Source organism: Hemitrygon akajei, chromosome 7 (assembly GCF_048418815.1).
Source record: "Hemitrygon akajei chromosome 7, sHemAka1.3, whole genome shotgun sequence".
NCBI classification, from domain to species: Eukaryota; Metazoa; Chordata; class Chondrichthyes; order Myliobatiformes; family Dasyatidae; genus Hemitrygon; species Hemitrygon akajei.
The window spans coordinates 106,705,527-106,726,372 of record NC_133130.1 but is presented as its reverse complement, the minus strand read 5'-3'; the positions used below and the strand labels follow the sequence as shown (position 1 = coordinate 106,726,372).

At 36.7% G+C, this 20,846-nt stretch overlaps 1 protein-coding gene across 6 annotated transcripts in view; it reads left to right on the top strand.

Annotated features, from left to right (window-relative positions):
* The window catches only part of afdna (afadin, adherens junction formation factor a), a 230,143-nt gene that overhangs the window by 90,505 nt on the left and 118,792 nt on the right, over positions 1-20,846 (top strand). For all 6 annotated transcript variants that reach the window (XM_073051631.1, XM_073051634.1, XM_073051633.1 and 3 more), the window contains exons 7-11: positions 1,441-1,552; positions 3,411-3,584; positions 11,500-11,594; positions 14,330-14,589; positions 17,807-17,888. In XM_073051631.1, coding sequence (XP_072907732.1) covers positions 1,441-1,552; positions 3,411-3,584; positions 11,500-11,594; positions 14,330-14,589; positions 17,807-17,888 — 723 coding nt within the window. The remainder of the gene's footprint in view (positions 1-1,440; positions 1,553-3,410; positions 3,585-11,499; positions 11,595-14,329; positions 14,590-17,806; positions 17,889-20,846) is intronic.

Below are 20,846 nucleotides of genomic sequence, written 5' to 3'. Positions count from 1 at the left end.
TACCAATATTCAACAGGGTCTTGCAATCACAAAAACATTCAAGACAATCATCTGCATTGTCTGTTGGACCTCTATCTTCTTGCTTGAGTGGCTGAAGCAGACTGCAATACAGTGTGTAACAAGTCCAGCTCCACCACTATTGAGTAACTCGCTATTGGAGTGAGTACTTGATGTTCTTGATAAATAAGTGTCTTGCTATTGTAAAGGACAAACAAATACACCTCTGGTTGGACCCTGAAAGCTGTGTGTCCAAGCAGCCACCATCTTACCGGAAGAGTTTGGTGGATTGAACGTCAGAGCAGGCTCAGCGGGCCGAATTGTCTAATCCTGCTGCTATCTTCTTATCGTCTTTTGTTCAAAAAAAATCCCTATTCTAAAGGCGGTAAAACTTTCAAATATGATTGGCTTTGACCATAATATTTGAACACAAATCAAATTGAATCTTTAGGATAATTAAAATGTAGTTAGATAATATGTTTTGGTGGGAATTAAGTCACAGTCCTGCGTTTCAAATTCTGTTAAGTTTTACTAGGCAAATTAAATGCCGTAGCGTGTATTTTGGACACTATGCCATTATGAGTATGGTAAGAATATTGAACTGGCTTTCACAGAACTTGAAACAAAAGTTTTTTTTAATTGAGCATTTTAAAAAGAAACTGGAGGGTTATGCTGAGAGAGTGAAGGGTGAATTTTGTTTTATATTCTATGTAATCTCTCGTGACCTTTACATTAATCATGTTGTTGGCTACCCAGTGCTAGCCATTATCTTTTACCAAAACTGAAAGTTTTCCTCATCTGTCCACTTTTTGACGTGGCAGTCATAAGGCAAATTCATGTGATTTATGGCTAACGCTATTACAGAATGAGGGATTTAACCTGTTAAACCAATTGGTTCTTCAGGCAAATGCAAAATGTAACATTTTTGCGGAAGAATAGGGAACTCTTCTGTTGTTAGGCACGCATTCTTCAATTAGCATAAAAACACAATAAAGCCCATTTTGTTTGTTGGATGTTGTAATTGCATGTTAACTTGGTGCCAACACTTGAAGGTAATTTATTGATAAGTTCTGTGAAATGTTTTGTAGCAGCTAAAGATGTGATTCATTGTTTTCTGATGATCTTTTTTTGTATTCATCTAGTATTTTTAGAACATAGAACATCACAGCACAATACAGGCTTTGTGACCAATGATACTGCATCAACTTAACTCTTCTAAAATAAATCTAACTCTTCCCTCCTATCTGGCCCTTCAATTTCTTGCACTAACCACACTGTGCATTCCAGGTTTCATTTTATTCTCTAGCTTAAGCTGATTATTTCATTAAATACCAAGTACATTGTGTCAAACTAAAGTTGGGAAGTATAAGCTTTTATTTTTTGGTAGGCATTGCTGAATACTGACTTTAAATGATTTGCTTGTTTCAAACTTTTCTTACATAGGTAGTATTGCCACCTGGTGCACAGCACTCCGATGACAAAGGTGCTAAAGAGACTCTTCTCGAGGATGATGAATGTCCACTGCAGATTTTTAGAGATTGGCCAAGTGACAAAGGTGAGCAACATATATTTATACTGAAGGAATGTCAAGGATGCCAGGCTTTTAACAAGTTTAATTTTGTGTAGATGGATGTGCAATTTACATATGCTAGTAAAGTGAAATGAACAATTTTGTCTAAATAGAAAAGTTCATCCCATTCATTGATCTGAAGTTTTACAATGAAAATTTCATCATTGGTTTTTGTATTTACCACATTTCTATCTCTTCATTTGTGTGTGTAGGGTGGAAATGTGTTTTATTCAGGGTAAGTAGAATGGGCTCATAAAACTTTTTATGTAAGGATGAGCTCTTGTATCCTGAGACAGCATATACCTTTTCAGGCTACCATTGTACATGGTGCTAAGGAATTGAGTTCTTGTGTTTTCTGGTCAAAATTACTGCTTTAACAATTACAAGTTGTGATTAAACATGATACTGTGATTTATAGGATTGAACACATTACAGAATAGGATTGACACTTTCATGCTATGTGATGTCAAAGAAAATGCAAGGGAATTAATAAAAGGCTATTTAACTATATAAATCTAGCTGCAACAGTTTTTATTTCCTAGCTTTGTTCCTTGTTCTATGATAATCTTGTTCTTACAAATAGCATGCTTTGAGCAGTTCTGATGAAAGCTCATTGAAAGATTGAGTAGCAAGGATATATATCTTCAGTATCCCCAATTAAGAGCCCAGAAGCACCACCGTTACTTCCTGAAGGATATAGCTGCCAGGCTGGATCTGTCACAGGTGATTAGTTAACCAAGAAGGGTAAACCTACCCAACCACATCTTGCCAGTGTACCTTTTGCAGATGAATTTTATACAATGCAATCTTGGTTCAAGATACTTAACACCAAGCAACTTTTTGACTGGTACTATTCCCTTGATTTCCTGCACATGGATATAGTGTGTACCATCTACAACATATGCATTATTACTTGCTATAGCTATTTGGGTAGTACCATCCAAATCATATGACCATTATCAGAAAGCATGGGTAATCAAGTTTGGAGTGGTTGGATACACTTCATATTCATTGCTCGGCTTCGCACCTGACTTCTGGGGCTATCTGTGTGGAGTTTGCATAATTCCTATGCTACCATGGGAGTTGCTCCATGTGAATGTTTCATTTATTTCTCATGCCCAAAAGACCTGCTGATTGTTGGCTAGGTTACAAAGTTGTAAAATTAAACTTGTTGAAAGCATGATTTACTGGACACTAGAAATGGTTACAGGAAGATGATTGGGGCAGTGGGATTGATGGGCTTGCTCTGAAAATGGGATTAGGTTGTGTGCTCCGTGACCACAAATGAAATGTTTTAAAATTAATCTTCAGCTTTTTATTTCAATTAAATCAGTTTCAATGGACATTTAAGAATACTAACCTTTGACAGTAGTTGTTTGAATTGATGAGAGCTAATCCATCCTGCAGATTTAAAGGATCAACAACCTTAAATGTTGATCTTGGTTGTGTTTAGTTAAATGATGTTGATTTTGCTGGAGAAGGTAGGGTAATTAGTTGTTCATAAAATAACTTAACGTTTTTCACACTGCTGTGTCATGTCTGAAGTGTTTGCTGCTTTTAATGGAGTTTTCTGACCCATCATTTCTGCATATGTAGACAAAGCTCTTGGCCTGTCTTTGTATTTTCTTGGGAATGTTAACAAATGGCTTCTGTAGTTATTTTACTGGGCAAAGGAAATGACTGTATGCTGTTTGTTTAAGCCTATTAAAAATCTATAAACCATTTTCCTGTATTAAGACCCTTAGTTTCCTGGCTTCATTGTTCATTCATAATGTACACAAATCAAAGCTGATTCTAATAGTGGGCTGACAACTAATCATGGCAACATTTTGTCTTAAAACAGGTACTTTAGTTTTCCAATTAAAGAAAAGACCATTTGACTATATCCCAAAGAATGCAAGGAAACAAAAGGAAATAGATGGCAGACCATCAAAAGGAAAAGAAAGGAATGATAATTCAGTCTACGGATCATCATTACCACCTGAGAAACTGCCATATCTTGTTGAGTTGAGTCCTGGTAAGAATTGTATAATGTTTTCAAAGGTTTCTTTGTATAGCTGAAAGCAAGTCCTATCTAATTCTTAGCTTGCCAACTGATTTATTTTTCCCCATCTATACCTTAGTTTCTTGAGTAGCTAAAAAATTCTAATATAGCTGATCCTTTGCTTTGGACTCTAACTCAAATGCTTGTATAATTTATTAATTTGTCTAATAGTGTTTTTGTTGTGAACATTTTGTGTTACCATCACTGTAGGTCTTAATGCTTCATTTGTTTTTTTTCTCAGCAGTTCCACAATTGTTTACAAAGAATTATAAAATGTGCAGTGCTAAATTGCAGTACTATGTGATTCAACGTAGCCTAATCATTTTATGTTGAACCACATATTGCATCTCTCCTTAATGTTGCATAATCTGCTTTTGTGTTGAAGTTTTAATGACTTAAGTTCAGAAGTCATGAAATTTGTTGTTTTGTAGCAGCAGTGCAAGACAAAAATGACAGGAAGTAAGAAAAACAGTACAAAAGATAAATAACGAGTTAATGTCCATGAGTTCATGGACCATTCAGAAATCTGATGGCGGAGGAGAAGCTGTTCTTAAAATGTTGAGTGTGGGTCTTCAGGCTCCTATACCACCTCTCTATTGGTAGTAAGTAATTGTCCTGGGCATTGTCCTGGGTGATGAGGGTCTTTAATGATCAAAGCTGCCTTTATGAGGCACTGCCTCTTGAAGTCGCAGGGAAGGCACGAAAGAGCTGGCTGAGTCTACAGCTCTCTGTGACCTCTTGTGCATTTGAGGCTTCATATCAAGCTGTGATACGTCCAGTCAGAATGCACCATACATCTACAAAAATTTGCAAAATTACTGATCAATTATTACATATTTTAACTGTTTGAACTACCGGTATCATTTTAAGATTAAGTTTAGTTTGTGAAATTTATATTCATGTTTTTATTCAGGTGGATTAGCAGAAGCAGATTTATGAAAATGTGGAAAATGCGTTTTCATCAAAGAAAACTTTAGAATCAGGACAGGAATGTATATGTTCTACAATGTAGAATCATTTTAACCATGCATTCAGACATGGCCACACAGATTCTTGTCTTCCTCATCCACCCTCACTCTATGCCATGCTCCCCATCCACTCTCCTCATGTTCTGGTTTGCTCCTATTCCCTCCAAAATACAGCTGCCTACCACTTGTTCTCTCTCCTGGTGCATGGCATAAACCCTAAATTTTCATCTCTTGAACTAAATTATCTTAAGTGACTTTATGAACTTGCTTCTTTTAGTGTTTTGTATGTTTCTGCTCAGATCTGATAGTTTCTTAATCCCATTTAGAATTTTATTCTCCAAATAATATGTAACTTTGTTCATTTTATCTGAAAATGTAACAAAATTCATGTTTAATCAACATTGGGAGTAATTTAACTATTATATGGCTATTCTGCAAATTTATTTGTACTTGTAATCTTTCTTGATATCAACTTCCTGAAAACTGACAACCCCAAACGTTTGATTGTGCTTCTTCCTAGCTATTCGCTGCACTTGGGTTTTATATGTATTATTTTACTTTATGGGTTCCTCTATTAACTTATGCTGATATTAGCTCATGTGGTTCCTTAAGTGCCTCCTGTAATCTATAACTCTGCAACTAGTGTCTGTCTTCCAGTTTCTTTCTCAGCTTTTGATTCTTACTCCAACATTAAATGATTGCACTTGCCGGTTCTGCTGATTTGTATCTGTTATTGCTTATTTGTATTTAGATACAGGTTAAATGTTGAATGCCTTCCACTTTTGTATGCAAATCAGAAGTTCCTCAGTGACTGAAAATATAAGAATAAAATTACAGAATCAGGATCAGATTTAATATCACCAGCATACGCCAGCTCTGTCCTGCCTTCCGTGCATTGTGGGCATCTTCAAGAGGCAGTGCCTCATGAAGGCAACACATTGCAGTACATAGTAATAAAAACCATAAATTACAATAACGTGTAAAAAAAAAAGTGCAATAAAGGGGAAAAATACTAAGGAAGTGTTCATGGGTTCATTGTCCATTCAGAAATCTGATTGAAGAGGGGAAGAAACTGTTCCTGAAATATTGAATTTGTGTCTACAGGCTCCTGTACCTCTTTGATTGTAGCAATGAGAAGAGGACATGTCCTCTTCTCATTAAAAGAATGCTTGCAATGAATGGCATAAAAATAACCTTTCTAGACCCAGTAACTGCCATGGAAACAGATTAACTATCAGTTGAAATGTTTAAAAGTGTCTTCATGACAGCTGTGAAGGCCAGATCATTGGATATATTTAAAGGGGATGTTGATAGATTCTTGATTAGTAAGGACTTCATAGGTTATAAGGAGAAGGTAAGAGAATGGGGTTGAGAAGGATTTAAAAAAATCAGCCATGATGAAATGGCTGAGCAGACTCAATGTGTTGAATGACCAAATTCTATTCATATGTCTTATAATTGTGAAACCCCCAGTTTCCTTGGGCTGTATAAGTCTAGGGAATACATACTCCCATCCTGTCAAATCCATGAGATTGGGATGGCTCTCCCACCCCAAACCCCAGTTTGTGTGGATGATGTGAAATTTACTACCCCGTTGCAACTCGGTGCCAAGAAATAACAGACAGCACATTGCATATTATTAACAGAATGATATTTATGAATGTTAACTAAAGGCTTAGTAAAGTATAGAGGAAAAAAAAACAGAGGGTCCATTATAATTAAACAGTCAAATGTGCACAAGTTGGAGCTCAACTCTTCTAAAAGTCATACTCACTGATCCTTAGTAGACCTCAGCACCTTGCTCCATCAAATCATGGTCCCCCACCGGGTCAAATCCTATGGCTGGTTCTCTCCAGTGCCTTCTCTCACATCTCCTGCTGAACAAAGACCCCAGCTCACACTGGTGTCAGGCAAAAAGCAAAAAAAAAAAAAATCGCTCCCCTGATTGGATGGATGGCTCATATTCCAAAGCACCTGTTATCTCTAAACATAACCCAAACACTGCTTCTGCAGAAAGACTGTTATGTTATCAGTGAAACCTCTTCCAGGGAGTTACAGTTGTATGGTCTAAGAAGGTGGCACACAGCTTGAGGACCCCTCAGTTAATGCTAGGGATCCATGGCAGAAAAAGGGTTGGGAACCTTTGTCTAAGAAATGAGAAGCATGATGGGTATTAAAACATCCGTCTTCATGGAGGATACCGGTTTCCCCCGCTATCCGAAGGTAGAGCGTTCCTATGAAATCGTTTGTAAGCCAAACTATCGTAAAGTGAAAAAGCAATTACCATTAATTTATATGGGAAAAATTTTTGAGTGTTCCAGGACCCAAAAAATAACCTACCAAATCATACCAAGTAAGACATAAAACCTGAAATAACACTAACATGCAGTAAAAGCAGGAATGATATGATAAATATACAGCCTATATAAAATAGAAATATTGTATGTACGGTGTAGTTTCACTTATCAAAATCGGGAAGACAGCGAGCCAAAATCAATATGGAGAGGGAAAAAATCGGCACGTACACGCCTACGCACGTACACACATGCGCGCACAACTGCCCACACAAGGCTTCACGGTCATGGTGATCTTTCTCGGGGTAAACACACGTATAAAGCGGGCGTCTTTTTTTCGTAAAAGCAAAAATCCTCTTTGTTTAGCGAAAACAGGTACTAATGCAGGTCTTTCGTAACAGCGAGCTGTTGTAAAGCGAACGTTCGAAAAACGGGGGTCACCTGTACTATCAATGTAATAAGAATGGAAACTGTACTGCAGAAAGCTGGACCAGATTCAAATTGGATAAAAGAATTACTGAAAATCTTTTGGTATTCATGCAACGAAGTCACCCAGTCTGGATGAGATCCATCCTATATTGTATTTTTCTAATCCAAGAGTACCTTGGGAACATTTAATTACAGTAGAATATATAATAGTATGGTATTTAAAGTACAGAATCAGGCCATTTACAGCCATTTACTTGCTGGCTTTTATTTTCCTATGGCGCCTCCTGTTACCATCTTCAGTTAATCAAAATAATATTCCTTAAGCACTTCTGTGCTTTTATCAGCTTCTTCTACTCCTTATAGCTGTGTGTTCACACTTCATCACTTCTGGGTAAAGAAACTTCTAACTTCTGAATTTCTTATTAAGCATAGTAGTGTAGTGGTTAGCATAAAGCCATTACAGCACAAGTGATCATTGGTGGGGATTCAGTTCCTGCCATTGCCTGTAAATTGTCCCTGTGACTCCAGGTGCTCTAATAGGTGCTCCTACATTCCAGACTTGCAGTAGGGTTAGTGTGTTGTGGGCATGCGATGTTGGCACCAAGTGGATGGCAACATTTATGGACTGCTGAGCACAATCTTCACTGATTTGATTTAATGCAAATGATGCATTTCACTATGTTTTGATGTGCATGTGACAAATAAAACTAATCTTTCATGGTGGTCTTCCTGCAAGTTGTACATATCTGTTATCATGCCCCTTTCTCAAGAAATGAATATAGGGCTATTAACTCTTTACTGATAAATATGTTTTAAACTATAAAGACCAGATCTGTTTTAATACTTCAAGTGATCCAGCTAAAATTCTGCATAAGCATAACATTGCTTTTTGATATTTGTTAAAGAATATGCATATATAAGAATTCAGAGTTCTTATAAATTTTTTCTGATACTTATTCAATTTAAATTTCGTTATTGTCCCTTCAATGTCTCCCAATAAAAATAACAATGGACTATGTGGAAGTTGTACTCCAATAATTTGTTCCAATAAAAATCTTAAATTAATCTAAAATGGTTGAATTTTAGAACAAGACCAAGTAGAATGTAAAAAAGTACCAATTTCTTGTTTACATCGAAAACATTGGTCAGACATATTTGAATTTAATCTATTTATTTTCTGTGGTGTTATATATAATTGATGTAAAAAATTATATTGTATTAATCTAAGTCGAGCATTTATTGTATTTCTCATACTATCAGAACATAATCTTGACCAATTTTTTCCATCAATTTTAACATTCAGATCAGATTCCGATTTTTGTCTTGATTTATGAATTCCTAATTTAATTGTCTGCTTTTGAATCAAATTATACATACAAGATGTAAATTTTTTAATTTTTCCTTTCTGAATTAATATTTCTATTTCACTAGGTTTTGGCATCAACATTGTTTGTCCCAACTTTTCTCGTAAATAAGCTTAAATTGAATAAGCATCAGAAAAAATTTATAAAAATTGCTTTGGCAGTAGCCAAAAAAGTTATCGCAGTTACTTGGAAATCTGATTTAAATTTAACTATGGATTGTTGGAATAATGAAATATGTAGTTGTATTCCATTTGAAAAAATTACGTATAATTTAAGAAATGAATATGAGATATTTTTGAAAATTTGGTCACCATACTTACGAAAGATAGGATTAGATACATAGGTCATTTGAAGATAAAATTATAGTAATTGGGAAAAGTGAAAATAAATATCAAAATTATTTTGAACTCCATGGAACATGTGGGGATCCTCCGATATCCAGGCAATCTTTCTTCTCTTTTCTTTCTTTTTTTTTCTTTTTCTTTAGATAAGGGCTAAGGGGAGGGAGGATTAAGGGGAGGGGGGAGGGTTAGTATCACTTTTCTTACTATTTTATTATTACATTTATTCTTGTAATTTCTAAAATTCAATAAATAAATAATATTAATTAAAAAAAAGAATTCAGAGTTCTGTGATATAAATCAAAAGATGCAGTAGCGATCCTTTACTATTCTCTGCTTCAACAGTGTAGTTGTAGTGTCGTTAATGCATACTCATTTCTTAATTTCAAAGAGCCCATTGCTGAAACCTACCTACTAACCTGTGTGACAAGTTTAAGTTCACTTTCTTTCACTTCTAGGAACTGTTAGTCTTGTTTGTAACTGCATCAGACTGTGGCCATAAATTTGCTTCAGATATATTGTGGGGATGTGCGGCGTATTTATAGTAGCTATAAATTTCTAGGTGTCTACTTATCAAACAGCTGTTAGACTATTAAAGACAATTATTGTTCTGTTTTCCAGCATTTTTTCCCTTTTGATAATAGAGCTTTTAATAGTGCTAGAAGTAGAGTTTGCAGATTTGGGGTGGATTCCATTGCATAAGGAAGTGTTATATAGATTAAAGGAGATGATACGATAGCATTTAAATTTGGGGCGATACCTAGAACACATAAATCAGAGCTCAATTTACAGAAAGTGGAATATGTTACCCAAAATGAAGTTGAGGCTAAGTCAATTGTAAATTTTGGGGGTTGGTGTATGGGGTTATGAATGTGGCTTTGGTTGATTAAAGATAAAGACTAGTTTTATTTATCACATGTACATTGAAAACATAGTGAAATACATCCTTTGCATTAAATCAAACCATCAAGGATTGTTATGCCAGTCTTGCCATGCTTCTGGTGCCAGCATAGCAAGCTCACAACTTACTAACCCTTTTGGACTGTGGAAGGAAACCGGAGTATCCAGATGAAGCCCATGCAGTCATGGGAAAACTGCACAAACTCCTTACAGACAGCAGTGAGAATTGAAGCCCAATCGAGGGTTGCTGGTTCTGTAAAGCAATGCACTAAACATGAAGCTACTGTGCTGCCCTAACAGAGCTATGTGGCATTAGTTGTGTTATGAGAGTAGTCAAGAGCTATATATGCCTTTTGACTAACGGTAATAAAATAAATGGAAATACTAAATAAAACCTCAGTGAATAAATGAAACTGGAAAATGACCAGCCTATTGAATTATATTGGTGCAGATACTTGCAACAGAGAAAGATCTTCAATCTGGAAGAATAAGTGACAAATACTGGGCATAAGTATTTTTCACTGTAGGATTTTAAAAGGGAAACATCAAAAATGATGGAGTTTGGAAACCTTCCTGCTAAATTGGGAAATTGTGGATGTCAGCAAAATAATTAAAAATAATCAAACATGGAAACAAGGGAATCCTTAACCGTATAGGCTGTGTTGTTGGGTAATTATTAGAGTAACTGAGCAGCTTGGAATTTTTACAGGTAATCAGTGTCAGCATGGATTTGTTTTTAAAAAAATGGTTGTGCTTGGTAAAATGGCTTCGTTTCCTACCCCCCCTTCCCCAAAGAGCTGGCTTTCAATGAGGTGAATACATATAGTCTGTGTGAACAGACTTCAAGAATTAAACTGAATTAAACCAGATAATTAACAATGTTAGGGATTGGTTCAGCAGCATAGGAGGGAGTAGAGATAACAGGCAGATACTCAAATTAACAAGTTACCGTATGTTGGTGTCTAAGATCTATAATGTTGCAAACTCTATAAAGTCATCAATGACACTACCCTTGTTGGCAGTATCTCAGATGGCAATGAAGAGATGTATGAGAATAGGACAGATTGGTTGGTTGAGTGGTGTCACAATAACATCCTCACTCCATGTCAGCAAGGCCACGTAATAGAGTAAACATGTTGTAAATCTGTATAAAGTTGTACACAGATTTGTTGATTAAACAGTTTACAGATACATAGCTTCAGTATGTACCTTCAACAAATGCTTTTAAGCAACTTGTCAAACTTGCCTTTTTTAATGATATACCTGCAAACCCCCCTCCAAATCGTACATTTGGAAGTACATTGCCTTTCATTTATTGCTATTTGGCCTGAACCTTGAAATGACTGACTTGAAATATTTCTCTCAAGGATTGTAGCAGCAAAAATGCAGCTCAACACTGCCCTCTTAAGGCCAATCAGAAATGGGTTATGTCTGAATTTTAAAACAGTTAATTCCACTGTCCATGCTTGCTATTTTTTCCTCAGTCAATTCATACTGAATTGCCAAAAATGTAGTTTTAAAATTTAAATAGATGAAGTAATTAAATAAACCAGATGCTTAAAGGCTAAACTGTATATTTATAAATGTTGCAGATGGTTCAGATTCCAGAGATAAGCCAAAACTCTATCGTTTACAGCTGAATGTTACTGATGTTGGAACTGAAAAGTCAGACGAGAACTCCATACAAGTAAGAATGAGTTTTCTGTATCTTTTGAAATAAAAGCAGCTTAAGGAAGACCTGAGGTCAGCATTTTTAAATAGACTACATTTGGAACTGGGATATTCTAGCAGTGGAGACAGTCAAAAAGAGATTCAGTATGCTATTTCATGGTGTGAGAGGTTTGTCCTATTATAAGTAGCTAAGAGAACTGGATTTGTGCTCATAGTAGTTTGGAGGAATGCAGGTGATCTTAATTGAGACATAAGGTTCTAAGAGGAATATGATGAGATGTTCCCATATTAGAATTTCAAGTGAGGAATATAGTTTCAAGATGCAGTCAACAGAAACTATTGGATCATTCAGAAAACAACACCATTAGCCATTGCCGCCTGGAAGGTAGCGAGCTGGTGGTGATTGACATTTTTCAGGGTCATCTGATCACAACCAGAGTGCAGATGACATGAAGCTTGATGGTCTGGATTGTATGGAAAGTTGTCATAGGTAGGTCACAATGGGACAAACATAGGATGCAGAGTTGAGCTGGGAAGTGGCAGATGAAATTGAATCCAGAAATGTGTGAAGTGATACACTTCGGAAGATCAAGGTTAAAGACGAAGTACAGGGTTAATGGCAGGATTCTTAGCAATGTTGAGTTACAGAGATATCTTGGCACCCATGTCCATAGATTCCTTGAAGTTGCCAATCAGGTTGATAGTGGTTAGAGGCATATGTTGAGTTGCCCTTCTTGGTTGGAGGATTGCGTTCAAGAGCCGTAAGGGTAATTTTTCAGCTCTCAGAAATCTGGGTTAGACCACATTGAGTAATGTGTTCATTTCTGGTCGCCCTCTTATAGGAAGGATGTGGAAGTTTCAGCATGTGTGCAGAGGAGATATGCAAGATGCTGCTTGGACTAGAGAGCATTTCTTCTGAAGGTGGAATGAGTGAGATAGGGCTTTTCTCTCTGGAGCAAATGAGGATGAGAGGTGATTTGATAGAAGTGTACAAAATGATAAGAAGCTTAGATAGAGTAGATAGCCAGACATTTTTACACGGTGAATAATTGGCTGATATGAGGGGCATAATTTTAAGGTGTTTGGAGGAAAATATAGGGGTATGTCAGAGGTAAGTTTCTTTTTTGCATTGTGGTGATTTTAGAGTAAGATTTATATGCATTTGGAAAGGCATGGCCTAGTTTGGGACAGTCAGCATGACTTTGTGCAGAGCAGGTCATAACCTTAAAAATGACTACTTTGAGGAGATAACAGGTGCTTGAAGCGGCTAAGGCAATAGACATGATCTACATCGATTCTACTAAGGCATTCGATAAGGTTCTGCAAGGTAGGTTGATTCAGAAGGTAAAGGTGCATGAGAGCCAGAATGAATTACAAGTTTGGATTTGCCCAGAGAAGACAGTGTAGGAGTGTAAGGATATTTTTCTGAGAAGGGTCCATGACCAGTGGTGTTCCACAAAGATCAGTGCTGGGACCCCTGAATAGCAGTGAATTAAATGAAAATATAGCAAATTTGCAGATTAGTGCAGTTGTGGATAGGGGCAGTGGCTGCCCCTATCACGTCCTTGGGTTGATTTGGAATACTTTGTTAATGCAAACAACACATTTCACTGTATATTTAAATGTACTTGTGATAATTTAATCTGAAACATCAAAGAATACCACTTAGTGATCTGGGCAGTGAAATACCGGATGGCATTTTATCCGGCAAGTCTGAGGTGTTGCTCTTTGGGAGGTCAAATAAAAACTCTGTATATAGTTATTGGTAGATAAGGGATCTTGGGATTCAAGTCCATAGTTGAGTGAAAGTGGCTACACAAGTGCAAAAGGAGTGTTGAGTATATGTAATTGTAAGGAAGTTGTGCTGCAGCAATCGTTGGACAAACTTGCGGTATTGGTCGTCCCATTGAACGATGTGGAGATTGTAGAAAGAGTGCAGAAGAGGTTTACAAGCATGTAGCCTGGATTAGAGAATATAACTACAAGGAAAGGTGAACAAACTTAAATTGTTCTCCCTGTAGTGTCAGGCTGAGAGGAGATATGAAAAACATTTTTGAAGCTTAGAGGCATAGATAGGGTAGACCATCTTTTCCCCAGATGTCAAATGGCAGAGGGCATTTTTAAGGTTAGAGGGGTGACTTTTAAAGGAGACATGCTGTCTGGAATTGATTACGAAGGGTAGTAGAAAAATCGGGCAGTTTGGTGGAGTTTGAGGCTTTTAGATGTTAATATGAAGAGAGTGGAGGGATATGGATGATATGCAGGCAAAGGACTTTTAGTATAAATTGGCGTCATGATTGACACAATGTGGGCTGAATGGCCTGTCCGGTGCAGGTGCTATGTTAGAACTGAAGTCGATCAGCTATGATAATATTGAATAATGGGACAGGTTTTATATGGTCTTCTGGTTGTGTTTTATGTTCTTGGGATAGATAATGATTTCAAAACAGAGGCTTTCCATTAAAATACTGTTAAATTTCTTTCCCAGTTTTGCTCTTTTGAGAGAGTAGCTTGTTGGAGATTGGATGTACAAAACAAATTCAACCATTTTATTTGTTATGAATGAAATTCTGCAACAGTATTGTCATGTTGCTATATACAGTATAGTTATTGCTTCTGAATGCATTTCATAATTATATTTTAAACATTTCAAATAAAATAGTGATTTTACTACATTTTTAATGGTAGATTTGTGATAAGCATTTAATTTTTTTGCATTTATAACAGCATTAATTAAAATTTGCTTTGTAGCTCTTTGGTCCGGGAATTCAGCCTCATCATTGCGATCTTACAAATATGGATGGAATAGTAACAGTTACTCCTCGCAGTTTTGATGCAGAAACCTATGTTGATGGCCAGCATATTACTGAGACTGTCATGTTGCAGAGTGGTATGAATATTCAGTTTGGGTCATCACATGTGTTCAAGTTCGTGGATCCTAGTCAGAATCATATGGCCAAGAAACCTGTGGAGGCTGGACCTATGGTCAAGGGTCAGAAAATTAAATCTGGGTATGCTACTTTTACCTGCAGCGTGTGTGACCTGTGCTTTTTGTGAAGCTGTTAAAATCTAATATAAGTAATTTTAATTACACAATTAATGTTAAAATGTTAAATCTTTAAAATGTATTAAATAGGTTTGACCTCGAGTGTTTTTCTGTATCAGAGCTAAGTAATATGCAGATAGAATGGCACTCTAAAAGCTTCTCTATTTTTACTTAAAAATTAAAACTTAAAAGGGAGATAGTTTCTTGTAGGTCAAGTCTTTTGACTGATAATGGTCCTCATATTCCAGTCTTGTTGATTCTTAATTGAAATTTGAAATGTTTGCCTGGCATCTGATTATGTTACATGACTGTTAATTACTGAGGGATGTTGTCTGTCTGTCTGTCTGTCCAACAGCTGCTATTCCAATGGAAAGCAGATTTTCAAATGATTTTGTGCATTCTGATCTTGGGAATGGGGCAGCTTGAAAGAAATTCTAGAGAAAACCTATTACCTTATAGATGCTGATTGAGCTTGTGCATGATATTCTCTGGAAAAAATTAATATTCATTGGATTTGAAAGCATTTGGCATCTAATGGTCAGTATTGTGGAATGTGTGTGCGTCTAACACGCCATACTAAGGTTACAGTCCATTTGGATTGCAGCATAGTATATGTCTCATGAAAGAAAAAACATGCCGTTTTTTATACCATCTCTTCAGACTTTGATTTTGCTATTCAGCATGACCTCAAGCAAGTTTTGAGAACATTTCTAACTATCCAGCACACCTTAAATAATTTGAGACCTGTTCATTCCTTTTTTTGGTATAGTGGTCAAAAATCAGGTTTTGAGGATTACATGAACCTTTGGTCAAAGGATTCAACAGGCATATTGTTGCTACCACTAGGGGGTGTAAAAGTCAGTTTCTTGATGTGAATTTCTTGAAATGACCTGCTTAAGTAGGACTAGTGGCATTTCTTTTAAGCATGCCAGCCATTTGCTTTTGATACCTGTAACTATACAAACACAACATTTACTGCAATTGCAAATACCTACTGTTAAAACCAAACTATTATTTCTCTAGAGGCCTCTCAGAATTGACACTATTTCTTTGGAGTTTATATTTTTTTTAAAAATGTGAACTACCATTATAATTCTCACTAATTTGGTTAAATTTTGTCATTGCATACTGTGCACATTGAATGCATGGTATTTGACATGTGGTCTACATACATCTCCAGATCAGAATTTCATTCAATCAGTGTGCACTTAAAATGACAATTAGCATTTTTTTGTAAATGTTCCTTTTCTCCACACCATTTACTTTTTTGTAAGTTTGTGTACCTTTTGAGGGCAATCAACACAAATTGCATCTCTTTCATGACTGCTACACTTATATACTTGCTGCCTGGACTTCAGTGTTACATTTCCTCTCCCATGTATATGAATTTCCTAACTAAACTATTTCAATGCACTATATTAGTTGTTAAATATGGTTGAGCTTATCAAAATGGCAAAAGTAACTTGCTGATATCATGAGAATATGTGGATTGCCAGTATACATTCAGTGGCCACTTTATTGGGTACACCTGTATGCCTGCTTATTAAAGCAAATATCAACCAGCCCATCAAATGGCAGCAATTCAGTGTATAAGAGTGCAAGCATGGTCAAGAGGTTCAGTTGTTTAGATCAAATCTCAATGGGGAAGAAATGTGAACTAAGTGATTGACTGTGGAATTGGTGCCAAATGGGGTGTTTTAATTATCTCAGAAACTGCTGATCTGGGATTTTCACATACAGCAGTTTCTAGAATTGTTAATGAGGCCAGACTGGTTCAAGGTGGTGGGCAAGAAGGCAAAAATAACCCAAACAACTGGGATGTGCAGAAGAACATTTTCTGAATGTATAAGATGTTGAACCTTGAAATGAATGGGTTACAGAAACAGAACACTATGAACCTAGGCTCACTGGCCACTTTATTAGACACAGGAAGTATCTAATGAAGTGGCCATCAAGTGTAAATTTGGTCTGTCTGGTTAGTGGTGACCTCTGAACTCAATATGAGTTGTTTCAGTGTTAGAATGTTGACAGTGCAGGTTTTTGGATAAGATATTAAACTAAGGCCTTGTTTGTCCTTTCTACATATAAGATGCCTTGCTATTTTTATAAGGAGTTTATTGAGCTATATGTGTCCCTCAGTTGCCATCATTAATAAGCAATGAGGCATTATTGCATTTTAATTTATGGGTGCTTCCAGTGTCAGAGTTTGCTGCCAGGACTCGTGACACATTCAATTTATGCTACTGAACTTGAGGAACAATTTCAATGCAAGCCTTTTCTCCTTCTTCATCTAATCACATAAAAACTTCTTCCTTTAAATTTATACTTGGGAGTTTTCCTAGCTTTCCTCCAAATGCACTTCAATAGTTCTTTGCTCTCACCTCACACAAAATTTAGGTCTTTATTTTTTCCCCTAATGAGTATATTGTTGATAACTTTTATTTATAGAATTTGTAGACCCTTGCTTTTATCCCATGCCTTATACAAAGTTAAATGCAGTTTTTGATGTACTGAGGTAAGCATCAAGCAAAATTTTAAGTCTTTTGTGGTTGCTTGGTTTTTTATGCCCTGTACCCAATCTGTTCCAATGGACCAAGTTACTTCACTGTGGCAGCATGAGCTAATCAAAAGACTGGATGTTGTCATTTGGGCAGTTTTGCAGTAGTGACTTTTTCTGAGACTTACAAATAGTATAGTGTATGTATTCGTTAGTTTGGATGAAGTGTTATTGAGTGAAATGGAAACAAATTTTGGACAGGTGAAAGCTTTTAATGGTCTACTCACATCCTCATTTTGCTCATCTTGTGTTTGGCTAGTAATTGTGTAAATATTTACAAAGATATGAAAGGCAGTTCGCGTGAAAACATTACACGGAACAAGAAAAATGAAGGTGGAGGAAGCAAATAGATGCAATTCATTGTAATCCCGTCAATCTTTTTTGATTTTCGTAATGATTTCATTGCTTATAAACCATTGAATTTAGTAAACCAAATCTCTAACAAAGACTGTTTACTTAAAATGTAGAAAATAATTTGTGTAATCCCACTTATTTATGTAGTCTGTTACTTAATCTTGTAGTAGTTTGTGTAGAGTGAGTTCCAATCAACTATAATTAGAAAAATGTCACAATAGAGAATTAAATTTGACGAATGTTTCTAAATCTCAATGGCTATCATTTATAGGCAAGGGTCCAGAAGTGTCCAGGAAACTACGTTTGATATTGATGGAGACATTCACAGTGGTATAGGATTACCTATAAGCAAGGTATTTTAACTTTTTTGTTTTTGGAATTAAAATTAATGTTTAATGATTGAATTGTAGTGAAAGTGAATAATGAACAGATTATTAAAAGAAAATTGATCATGAAAATTTTCTGAACAATACAAAGGAAACAAAGTAGGTATTAAACCCCTTGAGTGTTTGCTGAGTATTAAATAATGAATGATCTGGGGTGTAACTGTGGAATTCCATGGTGTTCAATATTCCTACAGCCATTTGTTAACAAAACTTTATCAGAATCAGTTTTGAAATTAACCAATGTTCTATATTGCCTTTTGTAAAAGTTCCCATATCCCGTTGCGTACTCTATAAGGTCTAGCTTTGACTCTTGCCATAAACCCTAGATTTCCCAACAGCGGAAATTCTTTCTGTTCACTAAACCTATTACTTAAAATACTGAAAGCAGTGATTTAATCACTCACTGTTCTACATAATAGAAAACCAACGTTATGTATGTAAAGTTTTTTCTTGTACTCCTGGAATTCAAGTATCAATCCCAGTAAAATCCTAAAGCAATAAGTCCTCTGGCTTGAATATGTTCCTTCATTTGTAATGTCTTGAAGTACTTTGAAGATTCTTGGTACTTCATGTCCAAGGTTTTCAACTTTTGTACCCCTTTCATTCTAACTCTGTAATGAAATACTAATATTTGTTTGCCTTTATGATATTTCATGAACTTATTCAACTTTTTAATGAATTACGTATAAAGTCCTAAATGCACTTTTGAATTGACTCAGCCTATTCTCTTCCATAAGCAACTTTAGCCAATGACTTCTCTTGAAGGATATTATCATATATCTTCTGCAAGTTCAATTTATTTCACATTTGCTGTCATCCCTGCTTTAGAGCTGAACAAGCTTTTGTCTTCATGTTGATGAGGTCATTCATAGCCACTTCTGACGCTTCCAACAGGATGCCACCAAAGTGCTCTGCATTTTCCTTTTTTTTTGTTGCCTTGTTGCCTTTGATACCATGCAATATCTTTAAACCATTTGGTAACTTATTTTCTTGCCTTGTATCCTATTACAGATCTTTTGTTCTCTTTTTGCCTCTATACTATTTATACTTCTGAAATTTTAAAACATTAAAATCTCTGCAGATGCTGCTTTACTTGCTGAATATTTCTAGCATTTTCTGTTTTTGACTTGTGATTATGAGCATGTTCACTGTAGTCAATTTATTGCGGATTTTGATCTGATATTGAATGCAGTAGCCTGGTGATTGATTGTTTTAAATACTATTATGCTTTTTCAATACCAGTTTTCTAATAGATTTTCTAATACCAGGATTGGTATCCAAAAGATAACATTCAACAATGCAACACTCACACAAGAGTGCTTGAGAACTATAGGTTGAATGCACTGTGTAAGTGTCCAAATCCAATACTGTCCAGGTTCTGAGTCAAGGTAGACACAAAGTACTGTAAAGTAAATATCTGGCACAAAAGTCGAGCTTTGAAGAAACTGGGAAAATTAGCTTTTTATATATATAAAGCCTTTGTGGAAAAGCTTTTTATATATATATGTGTGTGTGTGTGTGTGTGTGTATATGTATATATATATATGTGTATATGTATATATATGTGTGTATATGTATATATATATGTGTGTATATATGTGTGTATATATATGTATATGTATGTATATGTATGTGTGTGTGTGTGTATATATATAAAGAGACACACACAAAATGCTGGAGGAACTCAGCAAGCCAAGCAACGTCTATGGAAAAGAGTACAGGCGATGTTTCAGGCTGAGACCCTTCAGCAGGACGGGAGGAAAAAAGATGAGTAGATTTAAAAGGTTGGGGGGAGCGGAGGAAAAACATAAGATGATAGATGAAACCGGCAGGGGTGAAGTAAGGAGCTGGGAAGTTGATTTAAAAAAAAGATACAGTGCTGGAGAAGGGGGAAATCTAACAGAGGACAGAAGGCCATGGAAGAAAGAAAAGTGGGGAGAAACACCAGAGGGAGGCTATGGGCAGGCATGGAGATGAGGTGAGAGAGGGAAAAGGGGATGGGGAATGGTGAAGGCGGGGGGTGGGGGGAGGTATTACCAGAAGTACACCTCTGCATACAGCGCATGATTTTCTGCAACTTCCGCCGTCTCCAACAGGATCCCACCACCAAGCAGATCTTTCCCTCCCCTCCACTTTCTGTTTTCTGCAGGGATCACTCCATTCACCCCTCCCCACTGATCTCCCTCATGGCACTTATCCTTGCAGGAGGGACAAGTGCTACACCTGCCCTTACACCACCTCTCTCACTACCATTCAGGGCCCCAAATGGTCCTTCCATGTGAGGCAACACTTCATCTGTGTACTGTGTCTGTGCTCCAGGTATGGCCTCCTGTATATCGATGAGATCTATCAATCTGGTGCAGATTGATAGACAACTTCGTGGAGCACCTATGCCTTGTCCTCCAAAAAAAAGCAGGATCTCCCAGTGGCCATCCATTTTAATTCCACTTCCCATTCCCATTCTAACATGTCTATCCATGACTTTCTCTACTGTTGCAGTGAGGCCACATTCAGGTTGGAGGAATAACACCTTTTATTCTGTCTGAGTAGCCTCCAACATAATAGTGTGAACATCAGTATCTCGAACTTCTGTTAGTGTTCCCCCCCCCCCCCCCCCCACTTCACCATTCCTCATCCCCTTGTCGTCCTCTCACCTTATCTCCTTGCCTGCCCATTGCCTCCCTCTGGTGCTCTTCCACCTCCCCCCACCTTTCTTCCATGACCTTCTGCCTGTTAGATTTCCCCCTTCTCTAGCCCTATACCTCTTTCACCAATCAATTTCCCAGCTCTGTACTTCACCCCTCTTCCTCCCCGTTTCACCTATCACCTTGCGTTACTCTCTCCCCAGAAGGGTCTTGGCCCGAAACATCGCCTGTACTCTTTCCATAGATGCTGCCTGGCCTGCTGAGTTCCTCCATCATTTTA